Source organism: Lonchura striata, chromosome 4, assembly GCF_046129695.1.
Source record: "Lonchura striata isolate bLonStr1 chromosome 4, bLonStr1.mat, whole genome shotgun sequence".
NCBI lineage: Eukaryota > Metazoa > Chordata > Aves > Passeriformes > Estrildidae > Lonchura > Lonchura striata.
Window position 1 is genome coordinate 41,954,285 of NC_134606.1, and position 19,005 is coordinate 41,973,289.

Genomic DNA, 19,005 nt, shown 5'->3' on the forward strand with positions numbered 1-19,005 from the left:
CGGCGCGGCCGTTGCCGGGCGACCGGGCGGGACCGGCCCGCGGCTCTTCCCGGGGCTGCTTCCCGGGGCTCTCCGCCGGGAATTTCCCCCGGGGCTGCTTCCCGGGGCTCTCTGCCGGGGCTTTCCCCCGGGGCTCTCCGCCGGGGCTTTCCCCCGAGGCTGTTTGCCAGCGCTCTCGGAGGGCTGGGCGGCAGCGAGACCCGTCCGCCATGGCGGGCGGCCGCGGGCTGCAGGTGAGCGGCGGCGGCCGGGGCAGGGCAGGGCAGGGGAAAGGCGGCGCTGGGGACGGGGCCTGCCGACGGGTTTGTGCCATGGGGAGTACGGTCACTCGCTGCTACAGGCGGCACACGCACAAAAATCCGCGTTGCTTTGGCTATGCAAGCGGACAAGCAGGCTGCCCGCGGTGAGGACGCCGGGAGCTGCCCCACGGCCCGCCTGGCCCGCCCCTGATGCCGGCATGAAGGAGCAGCCCGGCCGGCAGCCGCTGCCTCGGGAGGCGCGCAAGGCCCGGGATGAGCCGCTGCTCCTCGTGGTTTGTGCGCCAGGGTCCGCAGTCTGGAGATGCTGGTGCATTTCTTTATGTGTTTACAATCTGTAATTAAGGCCAGTGCCCTTCAGAATCATGTAAATGTACTGTGTCCGTGATGTCCTTCAGCAAAGAGTCCAAAATATGTGAAGTTCTTCCATTGGTTTGGACCTGGCACCTGCATCAGGCTCTTGTCGTACAGCACCTGCTCTCATACAGCCTCCTCTTGTGCTCTTGCCTATCAAAACATACAAAAGAGGAGAAGTGTCACATGATTATACATCATACACGCCCAAAAATGGGAAAGGGATTTGCAAGATAGATTTCTTATGAAGAAGAAATAGAAATAAATACATGGAAATTTGGGGACTTTTTTTTTGGATGCAGATATGTTAGGGGAATGGTGATAGAATGGATGCACTACGCTTCAGCATAATTGTCAATTAAATGGGCTTATCTCTGTTGCTCAGTTTTACTTATGTATGTGTGGGAGGGAGTATTAGTGCTGAACTTGAACAAGTGAATCCTCTTTTTTGTAAAAGTTATTTGTGAAGCCATTTCAGGGCGAGCTACAGGAAGCAATTTCTGATTATGTAAGAAGCAAGGAAAAGGATGAATATTCAGACGACTTTGAAAGTGATGAAGATGGCATGTTAAATGGTAAAACAAAATTAAATATTTTTCCTTGTGTTCTTCCTTTCTTAACTCATTACTAGATCCTAGACAATCTTTATGTGTCAATATGATTTAATGTTCCAAGATTTCATATTTTAACAATTTCTAAAACTGTCCTCCTCTGCCAAGTTAGCAGCAGAATTCCCAATGAAATCAGCAGAGGTGCCAGCCTGCTAGACCACACACAGTCTGTACTGGTCCCTACCATTATGGTCCCCAGTTCTCCTACCTAGGCATCTTGTTTACTTGACACCTGGATCAGACAGTAGTGCACAGTAATTTACAGTACTGTAAATTAAAGTAGGCATGGGCAGAGAGAAAGGCATTGTTTTTTTCTTATTGATTTCCCAGTCTGTACAATCAGTGAATAAAGGCTGCAGGACACTTCCCTGGTAGACTATGTAAACCAGAAATCAGTTTGATCTGGCTGTTTTTCTTGGAGTAGGATGCATTTGATGTTTGCTAATGTTTATGCTTAGTCTGATAAGATTGGCCAAATGACTCTTCTTCCTTCCTGGTATGGGACTAAATGTTAAGGAAAGTAGGAATGTTAAATATGATAATGTATTTTTAAAAGGACTTCCTCTGTGACCTCTTTTTCATTCTCACCTGAAACATATTTTAACAGTTTGTGGGATGCTTTGGTTTCCCTGTGCTGACAAGATTTAGGAAAAAAGCTCTCTAGCAGTAAATGCATTACTCTACTATCATGACATTCTTTTGTCACCTTGCTCAAGCATTTGAGGTCCAAAATTAGGTCAATTAGCAATAACAGGCTAGAGGAAGATAAATATTTTTGTTAAACATGTGAACCTTGGCATTGTAGAAGATACTTCCTTTGAGTATCTTCTAGTAGACTTTAAATGGGGCAGAAGTGAAGAGACTGAAAGGGCGGATAGGTTCTAATACCAAACGTGCCCAGCTTTGTTGGTGATGACTTGCTTGCACTTTCTATCATATTGAGACATTTTTTTTTCAGAAGGACTTTAAATTGCATGGCAGAAAATAATTAATGAGTGAATATTTTTCTTTGGATTGGGTCCAGGAAAATAGATAACAGGAAAGAAAGTAGAATAAGGCTGTAGGTTTGGTGGCTTTGCAGAGATCAGGGGCACAGAAAAAGAAATGCTCAGAAACTTAAATCAGAAGGGTGCTACATGAAAAATACTGTTAAGTTATACAAGATACAGGTTCTGTGTTGCTTTTTTCCCCACTTATATCCAATAGAAGTTGGTAATATGCTTTTTGCAGATGTTGGGAAAGAACTCGCTGAAAGTAATTCAGGTTCTACAAGCACTGAGAGATCTGTTGCTGGGAGTCCTCTCTTGAATGATGATGCTTTACAAAAAGCAGTAGATTTGGAAAATGAAGCTGCTGATGACTTGAATTTATCCTTTCATGAAAAGAAGCTTCAGCAAATAATGGGTGTAGAAGGGGAGCGCATACAGAATGACAGAAACGATGGCGAAGAAGGATGTTTGGAAGGTCAAAATGAGGATAATGACAGAAAAAATAACGAAGAAGTACTGTGTGATAATAGTGAAAGTGATGACTTGCCTATTAACGAACTACATGAAAAAAGAAATCAAGAGGAAAACCAACCAAAAGCAAAGCCTCAGATGCACAAAAAAGGAAATGCTTCAGCATCAGGTGAAAAGAAAGTATTTTAATGTTGCTGCTTAGCCATGTTACACTATTTTAAAGTGTTTCAATCTGGGTTATTTTTGTGTTAACTATCATCTGCTTTGGCTCACAGCCAAAGCTTCTAAAGATACACAAACACTGTATGCTCAGGTAGTAAACTGAACCAGTGTGGGCCAAGAGCAGGAAGTTCCTGTTTGCCTTTTCCTTTCAGAAGATGAAAAACAGCTGTTTAGGTCCCTGAAGTCCAGCTCTCCATCAGTGCATGTGCATGGAATGCATGAGAGGGCTGCCAAAATGCCTCTTAAATGTGTGCATGGCACAGAAAACTGTAGTCACATAGTGTCCACTAACACAGTTTGGATGTATAGTCAAACACATAAACCCCCCCAAACTTCAGTATAAGAATAGCTAATACATTTTTAATATGCAATGCAGAATTTGGAATTCTGCTAATAAACTATATGTGTCAAAAGACTTACTTTTTTTTATGGAATTTTTAATATGAGAGGAATTTGTGCTGTTTGATGTTGAGATAAGTTTATGGCTGGTTATTACCTGTGATGGAAGATTGAAACTTTGAAATTGATAGAGCATGATTTTGTTTTCCTTTCCACATGATGGCACCAAAGTGCCATCAAAGGTATTTGAATGTGCAAACACCTCTCCTTCCTGGCTGGTGTGCCTGTGTCATTTTAGACTAGCAGAAAAGAAGTTGAACTACTCCTGTTCTTTATGTGAATCAAAGTAGTGCAGTGACACACTGCATTATTGGTTAAAATTCAGTAAATTAAGACTTCTTGTTACCTTGAACTTACCTTCATCACTGTAAATTTAGGGTAAACTTTGGGTAAATTTCTTTGATTATGGACATTAATGTTCCTTTTTTAAGGTAATTTGGAGTTTATTTGTCATCCAAAAGTTTATTTTTCTAAAGAATTCCATCAGAAATTTGGGGAAGACTTCTAATTTGGTTTTATTCAGGCATTTTTTGGCTTCTGTGTGAATTGTTTTACAAATTTAGATCTCTGCATCACTGGCAGTTAAAATCTGATGAAAATGTTTTTTAAGTCTTATTAATAATGTGTTTCATAAGTAACAATTTCACCACTTAGGCAAACATTCAGATTGAGGTGATGTTTTCTTTAAATCCTCGCTGTGGAATTTTTCAGTTATTCTCTCATGTGTCCCACACCCCTGAAAAACAGTACACAATGAAAGCAGTATTTGTTACCCAGAGTGTTAACTGGCATACTTCACTAGAAATTTGCTAGATGTCAGAAGAGTTCTTGCTGTGACTGCAATGACTCTTGCTTTTGGTTTCTGCACTAGAGCCGATAAGGCAGCTGGAAAATTTTGCCTTTGTCTTGCTCTCACATTCACTAACATTAGTTGAAGCTTCAGTTGCTACTGTATTCTTACATGACAATGCAAGAGAATACTGCTCTTATTTGTATATAGTTCTTAGAAGGAGGCATACAGAAAATACATTATACTGTATAAAACTCAGTAAAAAATTAACAACTGTCATAGATGGCTTTTCTAGAAATACATTTTGTACAGAAAAAACAATACCCAAAACCAATGAAGTTCTTGTTAATGTGTCCTCTCAATCTTTTTTCTCCCTTTAGATCAAGATCAGAAGACTGTCAGCACCAGTGACTTGAAGCTGGAGGACAATGGTAGGAAATCCCCTTGTGTTGACAGTTCAGATGGAATGATGAAAATAACAGAAGAGCAAACAATTGATACAATGCAGGAGGTGTCAGTGAATGATCAATCTGAGCATGGGGAGGCAAAAAACACATCCAAGAACTCTGTCAAGGTATTGCTCATACACAGTTTACCAGTGTTTGGAACAATGTCCTAAAACGCTCAGTGGAGAGTTTTGTAAAGTTACTGTTGGTATCTTAAGTGTGTAGAACACTGTGTAAAGCTGACAATTTATGTCTGGTTTCTAAAGCTTTATGAGAGATATAAGGAATACCTTTTCCACAAATTAATTAAGTCAGATAAAGGTATTGAAATGTGTTTTCCAGCCTTAAGAAAGTACCCTTCTCAAAGTGAAAATGTCAAATGTCTGTTGTGAGGATAGCTGAATACCAGTGAGCAGTGTGTGTTAGCAGAGGATGGAATCCATGTGTGACCTGAATAATGGATAGGATGCAAAGCACTCTAGTCTTTATCCTAAAAAGAATGCAGCTACATGTAATTATTAAAGCTAAGTATTCAAAAGACTTAAATACTGTTTATAGAAAACCATCTGTGTTCTTTTTGCTTTTTGTTATTTCTAAATTATTGACTGTATTTTTACATAATACAAATGAACATTTTTAGTTGCCATTCCAAAATTATACAGGCATTCTGAAAGTTTGGTTGGCTGGTTGGTTGGTTTGGGGGCTTTCTTTGTTTTGTTTTTTGGTTTTTTTTCTCTCCTTACTTTCTTACCCTGTACTATACCCTCTCTTTATTAGGGTGTCTTTCTTGCCTGTTTTATAACATGATGAGACCATGGAATATCTTGACTTGGAAGGGACTCATAAGGGCTGAGTCCAATTCTCAGTATCCTTGTTATCTTGTAAAAACCTGTTTCATCCTGATCTGTTGCTTAAGAGACTCTATAACTTTACTTTTCCTCTGTGTTTCTTAGAAACTAAGTGAAACAAAGGAGAAAGTTCCACAAAACCTAAAGGCTTCTTTATCTGACAGGTAAGAGTAGAATGCCAAGCACTGTTCTGAGCCATTTAAGATGCCTGTAAGCACCCCAACAATGCTGCTCCCCTCTCATTTTCTGTCAGCGTCATCTTTGCTGCTGACAACCTCTGACCATCTGTGGAAAACAGTTTAGTGCATGTGGCATCTTGTTATGACCCTTGCTCAGCTTTATGTCAGATCAGACTCACAGATCTTTTGCCAGTGTCTGTGCTGAGTGTGTTACTGGAGTCTTTATAGGCTTTGAGCTGATTTTAGATGAATGTGTAAGTAATTTGTAAACTTATGAGAGGTAAGTTCTTTCTCCTTTTCTCTCCAGTCCCCAGTCAAGTGCCTAGAAAAAAAAAAACAAAACAAAGTAACTTTTGGTATGCACTGAAATAAGAGCAGCATTGCTTGGAATGAGCTACAGTAAAAGGAAAGTTCATTAATGTATTTGTGTCCTGGTATTTTCCTAGGTCTACAACTTTTGTGCATTTAAAGAGAAAGGGGAAAGCTGTTCCATCAACTTCACCCGTTTCATCTCAGTATCTGGGATCGTTAAAGGTGTTGGATGATAAATGCATGCAGAAGAAAAGTCCAGAATTCAACAAAATAGATAATTTAAGGGCAGCTGTTTTTCAGGTAGGTTTTAATAATGAACAAGCCAAAAAACAAAATTGTGCATATAAGGGTCCTGATACAGGGGTCAAGAACTCATATTTTGAAATATGAAATCTGTATTTTTTACTATATTCTTTTAATTGGCTTACAGGTATAGTAATCGTTTTATTCCATTGGCTTTGCCTTTTCCTCATATTATGAACAACAAGCTCAGTGAAAGGGACATCATGTTTTTATGTGGCTCATAATTTATTGTTTCAGACTATTTTCAGGCACATATTTGCCATTATTTCTACTTCATTCTTAATTCTTAACATAAGTGTCTACTTACAGCTGGGTTTCAACAAATTTTTGTTAATCTGTTTGAGAACAACTCCCATTAGCAGGTGCCATTCATATTGGTATGCATTTTTAATACTTGTTATGGTCCTAAACCTAATTTTAGACCCTGAAATCCATATTTATATTGTCTTCACAGTTTTTGAAGGTAGAATAGTCTTCATTTAGGATGCTTTTATCTTTGAGCTGCATATCAAATATACAGCTAATTCTTGAAAATTTAAGCCTGATTCTGCAGATGGCTCATAACCTTTTATGGCTGCCTGAAGTCTCACTTTTCCCAGTAGGATTTTATTCTCTTTAATTATAGGTATTTTCAAGAGAGACACAAATGTAAATAATATTCCTATATACCAAGTGATAAGAACCTTTATTCCATTCTTCTATTTAATTTTGCTTAATGCTTACATTTTTGTTGGTGTTTCTAGGAAGATGCTTTTTTAAAGGATCTTTAAGCTTTTTTAGATTTTGTAGCTGTGATTTTAGAACCTTAAATTTTTTGATCGCAATGTTCATGTGGTGACATCTTAATTTTCCACATAGCATTCCAACTAGCATATGGAAGAACTGAGAGTAACAAATACCTTAAAAGGACTTAAAAAATGTTTTAATGATTCTTACAGAACTGGTTGGAGAAGAAAAAGCTCCTTCTACTGGAATTAAAGAGAAGTGAAAAGGAAAAAGCTGAAATTCTAAGGAGCAATACCGAAAAGGTCTGTTTACATTGTTTTTTAAAAAGAAATTGACAAACTCAAAGTTGACTCTTTGGAGTGTTCTTCTGCTGTTTTAAGGTATCTGTTTTTCTCCAAATAGTATGAGGTGATGTGAAACAACAAATGGCATGTCCTACTTCTTAGGGTTGTGGCAAGCAGTGTCTGTCCAATGCTTCCCTACACATTTATATAAGGTGTGTTAGAAATCTGCTTCTTAGAGTAATTTTCAAGTTAGTTTACAGAGACCTTGGGATGCTCAGCCCTATGATGCCAAGTTTTGTTTTGTGCATGAGAACATGAGGTATTCACTCCCTGTCTCAAGAGATGCCTACCTAGAGAGGGCTCTGTCTTGAATAGTATCATGCACATTCTTTGGTTTATCTTTTAAGTACTTAATATGTTTCATTTCTAAGCATTTAACATGCATTTCATATCCTTCTACACATATTTTGTAGGAGCAGTTAATCTCATTCAATTAAATTAAAAATGGGCATAGAAAATAATCCTATATATGCTTAAAATTTAATTGTAATACTTGCAACACTGTCATCAAATGAATGGCTGTTTCTTTATTTCTCCATTTAGCAATAAGTTTAAAGCATACTATTTCACTTAGAATTTTATACTGAAATTGATTTAAATGTAGACTTTTATTTCCAATCTAGAAAGAAGCACTTAAAAGAGAAGAATCAATTGCATGTTATGAAGCCTGGAAAAAAAAGAAAGAGAAAGAAGCAAAGAAGTTAATAGAAAAAAAAAAGCGTGAGGAACTTGAGGAAAAGAAACCAGCAGAACAAAATAAGGAAAAAACAGAAGCAGCACAAGCGGTGATGTGAAATATGTACCTAAGTGTGTATTTGAATGTGCTTCAGGAGATGGTAAAAATAATTTTGGTTAATCCAGAAAGAGATGGAAATGGACCAGAATCTTAAATCTAGACATGCTTAGTTTTTGAAGAAAACTTTTATTAGGTTTTGTTCTGTAAGAAATATGTAATGTTTACACGTCCAGACAGGCTTCTGTATTTGGAGTCTATTAACTGAGTGTAAAATAAGCTTCATACAAATACATTAGCAATTAACTATTACCTACTGGAAAAATAAGATTCTTTTAGGTATAGTGATACCCACTTCTGAGCAATTCTACAAGTGAATATTCTAAATTTAGAATGTGTAGTAATTATGAAAAATAATAATGCAGATTACACTAGTGGAGTATTGACAGAAAGGTGAGAGGTAAGATTTTTTCATGGATCTCTGGTTATCTTTAGGCATTCAAAAAATGGGAAGAAAGAAAAGTGCAATATTTAAGAGAGCAAAGCAGGAAAGAAAAACAGTCTGAAAGAATGAAGAAGAAGATAGAAGAGGACCTAGTTGCAGAGAAGAGGAGAGTCAGTATATCAGCAGTTGAAAAATGGTACTTCTCTACTGTGTTTGCTATTTCATAGCTTCAAAAATCTTTGCTTATAAATGTAGTAGGTCTTCCGTGAATGCCTGATGTGCTTGTAATTGAAAGACAATGGAATGTTTGGGATCAGACTCTTCCTTCCCAATAGAGACAATGTCTAGCAGTGAAAACCAGCTGTGCAGCTCCCTTCCGTTTATTAGTTTAGTTGCTTTCCTCCCCAAGAGTATATTAACTAAGCCCAGGCAGAGATCTGCAAATGAGAAAATTCATTTAGTAGTATTATGTCTTACATGGTTATTTTCATGCTTCATTATTAAACAATAGCAAGGAAGGTAAATCTTTAAAGTTTCATGGAATACAATGTAGGAATGCAGATGTAGGAAGAAGGAAATGAGATGTATCTGCTGGAGATACTCTGTAGTTGTTTTACAAGCCAAGAGTTTTCACATGCAATGCACAACTTACAGTTACCTATAGAAATTCAGAATGCTTTAAAAAAAAAAAAAAAAGAATTTCGGAATGCTTTTTTTTTAATGATACTAAATAAGGGAGAACAAAGTAGAGAAAGGGCAATTCCATAATAGATAGAGTAGTCGATTCACTTATACCTTGGTGACATATAAAAATGGACATGGAATATTTTAAATACATATTCTCAATCTTTTATTAAAAGTGTAAAATACATACTTTGATTCAATTTACTTAACTGGTCCCAGATGCAGCTTTTAGTTTGTACATGATGACCTCTTGCTCTTCCCTCTCACTACTCAGGAATGAAAAGAAAGAAGAATATATAAAAAAGAAGAAAGTAGAAAAATTCCAAGAGAAAAGAAAGCAAGAATTACAACAGGCAAAAAAGGAAGAAAAAAGCGTAAAGGCTATGGAGGAATATGAAAGATGGCTGGTATGTTTGGTTGGGTTTGGTTTGTTTTTTTTTTTTTGATCTTTTGTCAAAGTCAATATGTTTGATGTACTGTGAGCACTTGAGTATTGTAATACTCATGGGGTGTTGTGCTGTTACGAGAGAGGCCAGATGGTGGCAACATCGCCTGTCCCCTTGAATTTGCGAGCAAAATGTTGCTTAAGTACAGTGCACTTGATATCTGGCATACACAGAAAATATATTCACTCTACCTACATAGAATTTTCAATTTCCATTAGGCTTCATTTTTTTTGCCATTCCGTATCAGGAGTAACCATCTCTGAAGGGCCAATTAGCCAGAGCACAAAACCTGCAAAGTCAAACAGCATTGCCAGCTGAAACAATCAATGCGTGTACATTCAAGGAAGTGTTGAAAATGGAGACTGGGAGACCTCACAATTGATAAAAGCACTTGTAATGAGGTTCAAGATGATTTCCATTTGCAAGAAAGGGTGGAACTCTGATGCTCCCAATTATATTTTTCTCACAGCAGTGTCCCTGTTGTAAAGCAGTAAATTAATCCAGTGCTCTAGTCCCAAAAATAAGTCAGGTTATTTTTCCTTGCTGCAGAAAGACAGACTGGAAGAGAGATCTCTAATATTCTTAGCATGTTGTTTTCTTAAAGGTATGTGACTTGACAGTTAAAGAAGAACCTGTTTTAATCCTGTGACATAGTCTTCCTTCATGATGACTGTTAAGGGTTTTTAATTAGAAAGTGTTTCTTCTGTTGTCTCTCTTCCATGTGATTTCTGGCATGCCTTGTACATATGGTCTCTGCTGCCATTTTTAAGATCGGGATCTTGCAACCCAGCTGGATTATGGTCCTTAGAGGAATTCTTCTTTAGTGTCAATAGCTTATTTTTTTTTTTTAGGAGGTGGCAGATAGCTGAGAGCTGAGTCAGGCAGCTGTTCAAGTGTGGGACAGGTTTAGAGAGGATTTAGAGAGGACAATCATCCTTTACTTGGCTAACTCAGAAATACATAGTTGCACAAAACAGCAAGAGCCTGCATGTTTTCCCTTCTCTTTGTTTCCAAACTTTTTTTAATCTTAGGTTTATAGATGCTTGACCTGGTCTCCTGTTGAAATACCTCTCATTTCTGTAATCACTGATAAGAAGGTTTTTTTCTGGTCACCATTGTCAAGAGATTTTCAGCTCAGTTTAGCAAATTATTACTGTCTGATTTTAGGTTATTTCTTGCTTGGTCAGTATTCCTGATTGCCAAGGCAGGGAGTACTATGATTTGAGCGATAACTAATGCACTGCCCTGGTATGCTCTGTTCACTGAGACTGTCCTAATCAGCTTAGTTGTACCAAAGCAAAAATGTTACTTCTCATTGTACATTTGGTTTCCTTGCTGTCCTGGACTCTGTATGAAGGTAAAAAAAAATATCCCTTTATTTGGAAGCGAAAGATGCTGCCTAGCACAGGCTCTCCCATTCAAATTGTGTGTGAATTCCTGAGGTGATCACCTACGTGGGATTATTAATGAAAATTTTAGTAGTGGGAGGAAAGACCATATCTAACTAGATATACATGTGCCTATATGAGAAATAAGCAAGTGTAGGGTGGGATAAGTACTGACCTGCTTGGCAGAGGTACCTCTAAAATGATCCCATTTTCAGTGTCTGTGCAAGTGTTGACTGCTGTGTCTCGTGCCTAGTCTTTAAATTTTTTACTTTCAGAATTTGTGCTTTTTGCAACTTACACACATTTATTTTAGAAAACATATTGGGAAATGGCTTTATCATAATTTTAGGCCAGAATATTGCCTCACTTTGTAGAGTTACAGAAAAAATACAGACCATTGGTAGCTGCAGGAGAGAAACACTGTAAAGTCATCATTGCATTACCAAGAGAACTCAGGTGGCATCTGTCTGCAGGTAGATAGGCATCAGATCTGAGGGCAGAATTTGGAAGTCTTTTAAAAGTATTCTTTCAACTAAAAGGAATTTTCTTAAGGGAAATAAAATAGGAGGGATATAGTGGGAAGTATTCTAATATGCTTTCATTAACATTCAGCAGAAAGAAATGTGCACATTCATCCTCAGGTTTCCTGAAGCAGGTGTTGACCATAATGCATAAGTAAAACAGACATAAAAATCTCATTGTAGTTCTTCTAAAATAGAAGAAACATTCTGCTTTTATGTTAATGGAAGTTATGTTACTTCTGCTTTTAGAGGTCATTGTGTGAATGTTTGATAGCATAAGTGGATAGAGAAGATTACTTTTTAAGCCTGGAAATAAATGCCCTGGAAAAGACTATTAACACTTGTAAAATACTGACATAAAAAGGATAATCTTGAGGTGAGATGCTTTAATATTGCCTGGAAATTCAAGCTTCTGATTATTTTGTTTCTTTTATATAATTTGCTTCTTGCTACTCGCCAAGAACTCTTCAAGCCAATCTATCGTGATAAATGATGATTTTTACTTACTGCATAATACCAGTGTCTGACACTTGTCACTGACATGCACCTGTTCTGAGGAGTGGAATGTAGACAAGAATCACGTGGAAAGTTTATAATGACATATCAGTTTAGTTTCCGTTATTTCTGAGATACTAATCTTGATACCTGTTTACTGTGGATAGAAGTGAGTATCATCTCTAGATAATTTGATGTTGTCCATTTTCTGTGATCAGAATTAATCTACTGTGAGCTTCTGAAAAGTAAGGCTGCTCTCAAATAGTTTTTGAAGACCAGCATAGTAATGTTGAAAGCCTTAGAATTAGTTTGACATTTTATCTTGAATTTGAGTATGTGCAATATCTATTTTAGGCTATTTAAAAACATCAAGAAAGGATGTACTGGAAAAGTCCCATAGATTTGTTGCTTTTCTGGGTTAGAAACAGCTGAAGTGGGTTATTAATTTCATGTAGTCATCAATTTCATAAGATCTCTCTGAAAATACTTTCTAAATTGAAATTTTCATGGCCTGTCATTGCAATAGGTTAGAAATGAGGCTGCTATTGTTATTCTTCTTAAATGTTGTCAGTCTTCTGTAATATCTAAAATTCAATTTCTATGTGGCAGTCATACTGCTAAAGAATGTACTCTTCCCAGAATTTGATAAGTGAAAAATATATTCATCTTACTAGGCTGTTGAGTAGGAAACTACCACAGAAATCAAGCCATACAGTTGAGTTGATCTAGTGTAAGACAAGCTACAGTTATTGATTTAACCTTTCACTGTTTCTGTTACTTCTTCAATTAGTGCAAGTAACATCTTGTTTATTATTCTGTGGAATATTTTTATCAGTTTTGTCTTGTGAGAATTTGCACTATGGTTATGACAAGAAGATAAAAACTTTGTGTGTGTTGAAGACAGGGAGGAGGCCAGTAGATCTTCACTTTGAATTTAATCTTTTAGAAAACAGTTAAAGGAACTTAAGACTCTTCCCTTGTCACTGGGATTTATTAATTCAAATTGGATCTTCAAACCCAAACATTCAAAAGTGAAGCACAGTTAAAAAATCCAGAGCAACTTTTGTTCCTTTCCTGGGTGGGTATATGCTTTATTTTAAGTTGTGGTTTTTCATACTTGAGCCTGTTGTGTAACATGTATTCAGTAGAGAGTGCTTCATAAACATAAAATATGCACATTTCTTTGTAGCATGCAATTTCACTAATGCTTGCAATACTGCTGCAAAGAGTCTTTTAATGAGTTTTCACTTACCTGTCCTGATGGTATACATATCTTTGTACAATATAATTCTATGATTATAGATACAGGAGCATGTATCATATATGTATTCCATTAGAGCATATTTTTCCCAAGCTCATGTATACTGCTTCACATATCCTGATGTCTTTTTTGAAAAACATTACTGATAATGCAGACTACTTTTCTCTTAGGGTACTAAACAGTTCCCTTGAAGAATTTTAGAATATCTTGAATTTATTCTAAAGACCTGAAGCCAGTAGTTATGTTCATCTGACAAAATCTCTATGGAAGGAGAAAGAAGGCAAAAGTGAAGGATGAGAAGAGTCAGAATGTCACAGTGCTGCATGCCTAGTTTATCTCAATTACTCCATGTGATCAGAAAGAAACAATGTTTACAGAGATAATATTTTTTATTAGACTGTGATGAAGTTTTGTATTGCTTATTTTAGGAAAGGGCATTCCTTTTCCATGCAAATCTTGCCTTGCTTTTAATCAGCCTTATTAGTAATGACATGAAATTATTGTGTGTTTGTTTAGCCAGACCAGATGTTCCTAAATGAATTGGATCTTCAGGTTTATGTTGACAAAGAGCTGAATGGCACAATTTCAAATCATATTGATAGGGTTGATATTTCAGTGTGTTGCTTTGCTTTCTACAGTTTTTGGACATGTATTACAATTATGCATCATTATATGAGAACAATATATTTTGCATTGGGATTTAGGTATCCTCTTAAAAACAAGAAGTGATTAATATGAGACCAATTACCTACAAAACCAATACCTAATCCAGTAGGCCTTCTGTTGTGCTTTTGTTTAGCCAGTGCACAAACCCAGCCCATCCTTGAGACAGTCACCCTAATTGTAAGTGACACCCAATGTGCAGCCTCTTGTGTTGCATTGTGCAATGTCTGTGGCTGAGCCTCTAAAAAGGATGTGCTGAGCTCCAAAAGGCAAATTTCCATTGCACATTTTCTTTTAATTTTACACAAGAAAGGCATAACAATAATGTAACTTTTCTGTTAGTAGAATTGTTGTTGTGGGGGGAGGGGAGGGAATTGTTTTGGTTAGGGCTTTTTTTCACATATCTTTTTATTCTCAGGAAAATAAAATGAGGAGAGAACAGCTTGAGAAGAGCCAAAAGAAGTTGCAGGCTGTCCATGGGAATGAGATGAGTCCTCCCTGGAGACCACCTGGCAAAGTCACATATTTTTGTAATTTCTAAGCAATTTATTGCTTTCCCAAAGAACAGATAGTTTACAAAGTTCTGTCAATAGCCAGGAGCTCTTGTGTTATCAGATGATATTCACTGAATCCATTATAGGTGTTAAATTATTTCTTTTTAGTTTATTTGATATCTGCAGTTTAAATAAAACTGTCACACATTTGCATTGCTTTAGAAAATGTAATAATTTTTCTAATTCCTCATTTAAATTACTTTTGCTAAATTCCCTGTTATGTCATACATTTTTGGTGAAAATTTATATCCAGGATACATAAAGCTGGACTCTGGCATTTTTTTACCCAATAAGTAGCAGAATGGTTATTTTTAATTTTAATTTTTTTAAATTAAATATTTAATTTATTTTTAATTTTAATGGTTATTTTAGACCACACTCTTAAGGAGTTAATGCTTGAAGAAATTATATGGGGAGGCTTTGGGTAAGGGTAATAGTAAGGAGATGTTTGCTCTCTTGTGGTGGTAGGTGACAAAACACTATTAGTATGGAGGCAGAATGTTTTTTTCATACATTAATATACAAGACACAGAGAAAATACCTATTGCAGATAGGTGATAGCTTCAGTGGCTCACGTAAGAGAGTAAAATTACAGACAGCAGCAGGAGAGATGAGAGGAACTGCAGCCCTAGCAGAATGCAAAAGAATTGCCAATTCAAAAGTGGCAGTCCTGGATTTTATGAGAGAACACTAAATTACTTCAGGCCTTCAGATTGGGGTGGTGGTGTGTATCATTAGTGCTCTGGGCTATTTTAGCACTTGGAGCCTTGAATTTGAGTTTAGTCTGTTAAGAAACTCCAACTACAGTATCATGGGAGGATGACATTTGTAGCAGGCACCAGAGTTTATTGTACAACAGACCTGAAGAGAATGAGACAAGGAAACCTGTGAGAAAGGGATCGTCTGGATCTTTACTTTTGCAGTGTCCAGATAGAGGAAGCAAGGAAGGTCCCTATGCTGACTTGAGAGATGGAAATGAAAAGTGTGGTAGAATTAGTGGCAGAGATCAAAGAATTTGTCATGTGGCTGTTCCTGAACTGAACGCTGCATCCTCACTGACTTTAAGCCTTTCTATAACTGGATAGAAAGTTTTGACAGAAGACAGAAGTGAGAAGATGTGGGTGACATTTTTCAGAGGAATGAGGAGAAGCTCACAAATTCACAACTTCTCAATTAGGAAAAGATGCTGAAGTCTGTAGACAAGGGAAAACAGTTGATATGTTTGACTTTTATAATAAAATTTGGGGGACTTCATTTAATGTTACATTGTAAAAAATTGCACATGTTACAGCATAACACTAATTTAATAGAAGATTTAGAGTGGATAAATATAAAAATATGTATGTACATTAATGTATAAGAATATACATATATCTGTATAGATCCTATCTATATGTTTATTGATGACAGAAAATATTTTGTGTTAATAAAATATATTTTAGTACAATAGTCTCAATGTTTTCATTGTATTTTAGAATACAAATCTTTAAATAAAGCTTTAATATATGGAAATTAACTAGGTAGTGTCTCTAAGCACAAGGTATCATTGTTAACATGGCAAGTAGATAGGGAACTGTATCCCACAGAAGGCAAGCTTCTACAGCATTCCAGTTGTCTCCTCCAGCTCCCTGACGCTTGCTGACACAGCAATGCAAACATTCATTTAAGGAATATAGTTTCTAAACAGTAACTTAGAAGATGGTTAGTATCTCTTAACTTTTTCCAAAGTATTTGATTTAGGCATTAAGTTGCTCTATTGGTGCACTAAAGGCACAGGCTGATGATAAATGGTTTTCTGTTTCAAGTCTCATTCTGGATAAGAAAAATTGTATGCTGTTTTCAGTTTTATCTTTTTTTTTCTTTTATATTCACAAAATATGAGATCATCTTACCTGGTCTGTATATCATGGACTGCTGTGTTTCACTTGGTTAATTATGTGTTTAACTGAGTTACTTGACTCAAACTAAAAGGGATAAACTTTTCTGGGCTGCACATCAAAACCTGGACTTGCTACAGTTTGTCGGTATCTTTCTTGCACTGGGGAGCCCAAAACTGAACATAATGCTCCAGATGCTGTCTCACTCCCAGCTGCAGTGTCACACATGCCAAATAAAGGGGAACAATCCCTTCCATCAACCTGCTGAGCACACTCTTATCTACTACAGCCCACGATGCCATTGGCATTCCCTGCTGTGTGAGCCCATGGCTGGCTTATGTTCTGCTGCTTCTCCTCTGGCACCTCTGAGTACTTTCCTGCAAAGCTGCTTTTTGACCACTGGGCTCTTGGCATAAGGTAATTTGGCCCCAGATGCAGGACAGTTTGTCTTTGTTGACCTTAAAGGTTCCCACCACCCCCTTCTCCCACATTCTGGGAAACACCCCGCTTGGCTCTGTGGATTTAGTTGTGTCCAAATAACTGAAGTGCTCCCCATTCTGTCTTTCTCCTTAGTGCTTCAGTGTCTGAGGCTAGAGCTCATACATTAAAAAAAAAAAAGGCATAAAAGGACGTAAAGTACCTCAGCTTTTTCCATGTCCTGTGTCACTAAGTCACCTGGCCCCTAAGGAGCAGGATCTCATTTTTCTTTCTGCCTGTGTACTTCCAGGAGCACCTCTGAGTCCCGCATGAGCTTAACTCTTGCTGAGCTTTGGCTTTAGTAAATGCTTCCATGTTTTAGTCAATGTAGAGTAATGTCTCTGTTTTGCTCCATGGTGCAAGTACTCTCCAGCATCTCTGTGCTTGCCTACTCTCTGAACTCCAGCAGGGCAGCCTGTTCCTGCATGCTGGCTGCCTGCCCCACTTGCCTGACTACACACATGTCAGAATGGACTTTTCTTGTTCTTTGATGGGGATGTCAGTGAAGGTCAGCTAGCATTCCTGGGTCCCTTTGCTTCCCAGGGCAGCCTCCTGTGAGATCCTGCCAAACAGATCCCTGAATAAGCCATTATCATCCTTCCTCAAGCCAAGGTTGTGGGTCTATTTCCTTTGCTGCTTCTTACATGATTAAAAGTTTCACATTCTCAGAGCAGTCAGGAGATCATCAGCTTTCAAGACCCAGACTAGTTCATCCCTGTAACCATCCATTAACTAAAGTCAAGTCCCAAGCATCTCTTAGAGCATCAGCACTTCCACCTTCAGATATCTACTGACCTGTTGGCTTTTAAAGAACAATTTCTGAGATTTTAATAACATTTATTAGTTAGATTTTCCCCTAATGGTTAATAAAGTAATTGCAAACTTCTTACCTGTTATTTCAACCAAGAGCATGGGGAAGTCTGCTCTTATTAGCAGATTGCATTCAGGCAGTTGAGCTGATTTCAACATAGCACATTATTTTAGCACCTACACTCAGAGGAAAAGTTCTACTGAAGTTCTTTAGTACTGCAAGGTATGTTTCTCTTTTCTACTATTTCCTAAATTTATGAATTCTCTTTCTCTGTGATGCTTTTATTTCTGGATGACTTCAGACTAGAACAATTGAAAGTTTTTTCATGTAATTTTTCATTTAAGGAAGGAGAAAGAACTCCCATTATATGCTAATAATTTTTCATGAAAGGAATACGAAATAAATATCTATTAATGTTAATTAAGTATAAACTGGCTTGGCTGGTCCTTGATGACAGCAAACGATAGAAGGATAACATCAGTAATTTTCAGAATTTAACTGTTGTGATGTCCAGGTGGAGCATCGTATTAACAATATCCTGGTTAACTTTTATTTTCCTTTGCACCTTTTAACATGCTGTAATACATGGAGCACCCATTGCCATATGCTGATTTCTAACCAAACCATGAAGGAAAAACAACAGGAAAATAAATTTAGAGAAAGGGGAAATATTTTAGCTGTCCTCCATCTATTTAACTTTCTTGAAGAAGCATCTGGAGAATCACTGCAAATAAATGATGCTTTGGGAAGAAACTTTCTTAGCTACCCTGAATTGCTTCTTAGCACTTCTAATACTGAAGGACAACGAGGATATGCAGAGGTGATTTAGCACTGAGCCTAACTGCTGGACTATGTTCTTTGTTGAATTGTGAGCCAGAAAGATTTCTTTGCAAGAGATCAGCAAGCAAAATGAATAGCAGTGAGAAAATAAAAGCAAATAGTATTGTCATTATTCAATTTATCATTTGTAAAAGCATTATGAACATGATGCTGGATACTACACAAGCAAAATGTAAAGGTGACTTGCCACAGAAGGCTCCCTATCCCAGAAAACATGCAAAGAGACTTAGTGAAAAGCATAAGGAGAATGAGGAAGGCAGCATCATCTTGCTGAACAGCAGCTGTTGTACAATTGTAACAGCTCCTGGCAATTTGGTTTCACAGTCCACCAGAACTGTCCTTGCTTGCTATATTGCCTTCAGCAGGAAAGCCAATGTGCTGAATTTCCCCTTGACTCTTCTGCTGACTATGTGGTTAAGCACCCTCTCTCTGGCTTCCTTTCTTCTCATGTACCAAATTTCCTGTCTTTCCTGCTTAAGAGACCAAGTAATTCTTGCTGTTATACAGCATCTCCAAAAGAGATCAATCTGCTCAAAGGATGAATCTGCCATCAATTTAA

At 37.4% G+C, this 19,005-nt stretch overlaps 1 protein-coding gene across 2 annotated transcripts; it reads left to right on the forward strand.

The window, feature by feature from the left end:
* Positions 1-88: 88 nt before the first annotated feature.
* Positions 89-15,888, forward strand: MAP9 (microtubule associated protein 9). Of its 2 annotated transcripts, XM_021544760.3 has the most exons (11): positions 89-233; positions 1,069-1,186; positions 2,453-2,851; positions 4,474-4,667; positions 5,493-5,551; positions 6,013-6,178; positions 7,120-7,209; positions 7,875-8,036; positions 8,480-8,625; positions 9,388-9,520; positions 14,306-15,888. In XM_021544760.3, the coding sequence occupies exons 1-11, from the start codon at positions 210-212 to the stop codon at positions 14,426-14,428; spliced, it is 1,614 nt and encodes a 537-aa protein (XP_021400435.2). In that variant the 5' UTR covers positions 89-209; the 3' UTR covers positions 14,429-15,888. The 2 variants fall into 2 exon arrangements, with proteins under 2 accessions (XP_021400435.2, XP_077639045.1); XM_077782919.1 differs by lacking the exon at positions 89-233 and having other exon boundaries at positions 291-1,186; positions 2,432-2,851.
* The last annotated feature ends 3,117 nt before the right edge of the window (positions 15,889-19,005 follow it).